Below are 2944 nucleotides of genomic sequence, written 5' to 3' on the forward strand. Positions count from 1 at the left end.
AACAGATGCGTGGTGGTTGTTCTCCCTGTGCCCCTGGAAGCATTTCTCCTGCCACCACCCCCGGGCTCACCTGTGCACTCCCTTCCCACCTGCAGGTGCCGGGACCCTGAGCAGAGCAGATGAGCAGCCTCCCGAGGAAGGGCCCGTCAACCGGGAGCTGCAGAGACCCTCCCCAGGAAGACGGGGACAGAGCGGCTCCCTGACACCTGGGCTGGGGCAGGGCGGGCCAGTGAAGCAGGGGGAGAGCATGGAGGTGAGCAGGGCACAAGCTCGAGGTGGGGATGGGAGTGCAGCTGGGGCAGAGGCCAGAAGGAGCCAGGGGTGCTGTCAAGAGTTTGAGGAGCAGAGACCTGAAGAGTGAGAAGTCTCTGGTTGTATCAGGGTTGACTGCGTAATTTTGCTAGTAGATTAGACAATGGATTTGTATGGGATGATTTGTATAGGGGCAATCCTGCTTCAGGAAGGGGGTTGGACTAGATGACCTCTAGAGCTACCTTCCAGCCCTACTTCTCTATGATTCTATATGAGCTTGAGCACAGGACAAATCTAGTTCTAGGTTTGCTTCAGCCTCATAGTGGTCAAAAGGACTCTGAATTCTGGAAACATAGCTGATATGGACATCTGGACTTATAGGTAAAACAGATATATGTAAATGTTGTACAGGGAGCCCATTAAATACATCATTAGTTAATAGACTGGTAGTGACATAGAAGGGAGCTAGAAATGCAACAAGTCTTAGCAACACCTAGAACAAATTCAGACCCACCTCAATATCATGACTGAGCTTCTTAACTATGCTTGTAATGGTCTGTATGTGATTTTCCAGTAGTTGCCGTGCAGTTGCCTCCCCTTGTTGATAGTTCTTACTTCCATGAAGGTATGAAACAATGTCATCTTTGATTCGAAAGGCCTGATCTAGGAGAAGAGCTGTGGTTCTCTCCTGACTTGATAATCGATCTTCTAGAAAAGTTGCTCTGTTACCAGGCATCACTGGAACTGCAGGAAGGAAAGACTGTTCCCTGTTCAAAAAAAAAGTATACATTTATTTTATGAATGGTGCTGAAAACTAGCAAGTATTGAAATACAGTATGAAATGCACTAAGTGGATAACATCACACGGCAAGTAAATGTACCTGGGAGACTGGTAATGACAGAGAGATGCTCTTATCCCTTTAGAAACTTCAGGGATAAAAACATTCCCTGGCACACTTCAGGGATGATAATCTAGCCTACACTGTGTAAATAAGGTTTGTTTTCATAAAAACATGTTTGAACTCTCTGGAACACAGACTATTTTATTTTCTCTCTGATTCTTGAATAGGTTCACTGCTTGTGACTGTAAGGCAAAAATTAATAAAGAGTACATCCCATCCATCCCTTCAGTGAAAACAATAAGAGAGCCTTCATAAGGCACGGCCCAACATACGTCTGAGTATTTGAAACTCAGTGGTTAATTCTGTTAATGCCCCTGGACAAACACATCACAGTCCCTCTTCTCAGAGGTTCAGTCCTACTTCCACTGAAGGCAATGGCAACATTTCTTCATTAAAGAATGAAGCTTGCTGTGTAAAACAAAGAAACTGTGACACAGGGTATAGTGCAGCCTGCATGGTTCTCAAAGGATGTGCAACACCGAACACAGTGGACTGCTGATCCATGACTGGGGCTCCTGTCTGCTAGCGCAATACAAGTAATATCCTCTTCCTCATTGTTTAATTTCTATATATCTTGCCAAATAAAGATAGGGTATAGTGTTTCTCAGCCTTTTTAGACTTGAGACACGCTTAAAAAATGCCAGCTCTTAGTTTTCACTCTTGTTGTTGTTGTTGTTGTTGTTGTTGTTGCAAAGAACTCAGACCACAACAGGTCAAAATGTTTTTAATATCATGTGAAAATTTTGGGTTTCTCTTTTGAACCATGTTTGCACACCTAATGGCTGCATCCACGCAGCAAAGATGTTGGTTCCCCGGGGACAACTAGCAGTGGTGCAACTTGTGTAGCCATTAGTTGTCTCCGGGGAATGCCCGTGCCAGGGGTAAAAGAATCCTTACACTGCTCCCTTGCAGCACGGAGAACAGCTGAATGTGCGGTATGTGGTGCTGCAGATGTATCTGTGGCGCCACATACTACATGGCTGCACTCACCTGGACCCAGCCAACAGCACTAACATTGTGTGGCACCCTGCCTGCACAACACCCTGGTTGAGGATCACTGGTAGAGAAATAAAATGCTAGACTCATTTCAGACTTTCCCTAAGAATTTTTAGTGCTTCTAAAAAGTGCCAGATGGACAGCCTGGAAGACTGGAGTCTTCTAGTAATCTGCAGAGGCTGTACAACAGAAGTAGCAGTGGTGTAAGCTTCCTCCCTCTGCCCTGTCAATATGTCTCAGTTCTCACCAGGACAGAGCCCCTCCTAGTTTGAGAGAGTAGCTCACTTCTTGCTACTTCTAGAAGATGCTAAATGAGGCCAAGTGTGGTGGTGGGTTGCTAACTTTTAATGCTGACACTTTTCCACTAACAACTAGTAGAGCAATGGGTGCATTCACATGCACTAACTTTCAGACAGCTAAGCCAACTTAACTGTCAGAGTGTACACACGTGTGGAGCAGAGTTGACTTCAGTGTGGTGCAAGATAACATACCTCTGAGTTGTCTTATCTTGGGTTGCATTAGTTGAATTTCCTTATTTTAAGTTGACTTAGCTCATGTGTACACACCCATAATGTGCAGAGTTTGTGCCTTGGGCAAACCTGCTGAGCACTGAAAGCAGGGGACAGGCATAGGAATCCTACATATGCAGGGGACTCAAAAACAGTCTCCAACTGCTGCTGCCACAGCTATAGAACAGTCTGCCTGCTCTGGCTTTTGGTCTCTCAACAGCAGTGCAGTATCCATGCACCTATTGTTGGGGCTCAGACTCCGGGGGGGGGGGGGGGGGGGCCCAT

At 46.1% G+C, this 2944-nt stretch overlaps 1 protein-coding gene across 1 annotated transcript in view; it reads right to left on the minus strand.

Annotated features, from left to right (window-relative positions):
- Positions 1-2944, minus strand: part of FAM81B (family with sequence similarity 81 member B) — a 79607-nt gene that overhangs the window by 52329 nt on the left and 24334 nt on the right. Inside the window, exon 3 of the mRNA XM_019516878.1 lies at positions 767-1019. Coding sequence (XP_019372423.1) covers positions 767-1019 — 253 coding nt within the window. The remainder of the gene's footprint in view (positions 1-766; positions 1020-2944) is intronic.

The sequence above is a fragment of the Gavialis gangeticus genome, unplaced genomic scaffold, assembly GCF_001723915.1.
Source record: "Gavialis gangeticus isolate Ggan-Ray unplaced genomic scaffold, GavGan_comp1, whole genome shotgun sequence".
Classification (NCBI taxonomy): Eukaryota; Metazoa; Chordata; order Crocodylia; family Gavialidae; genus Gavialis; species Gavialis gangeticus.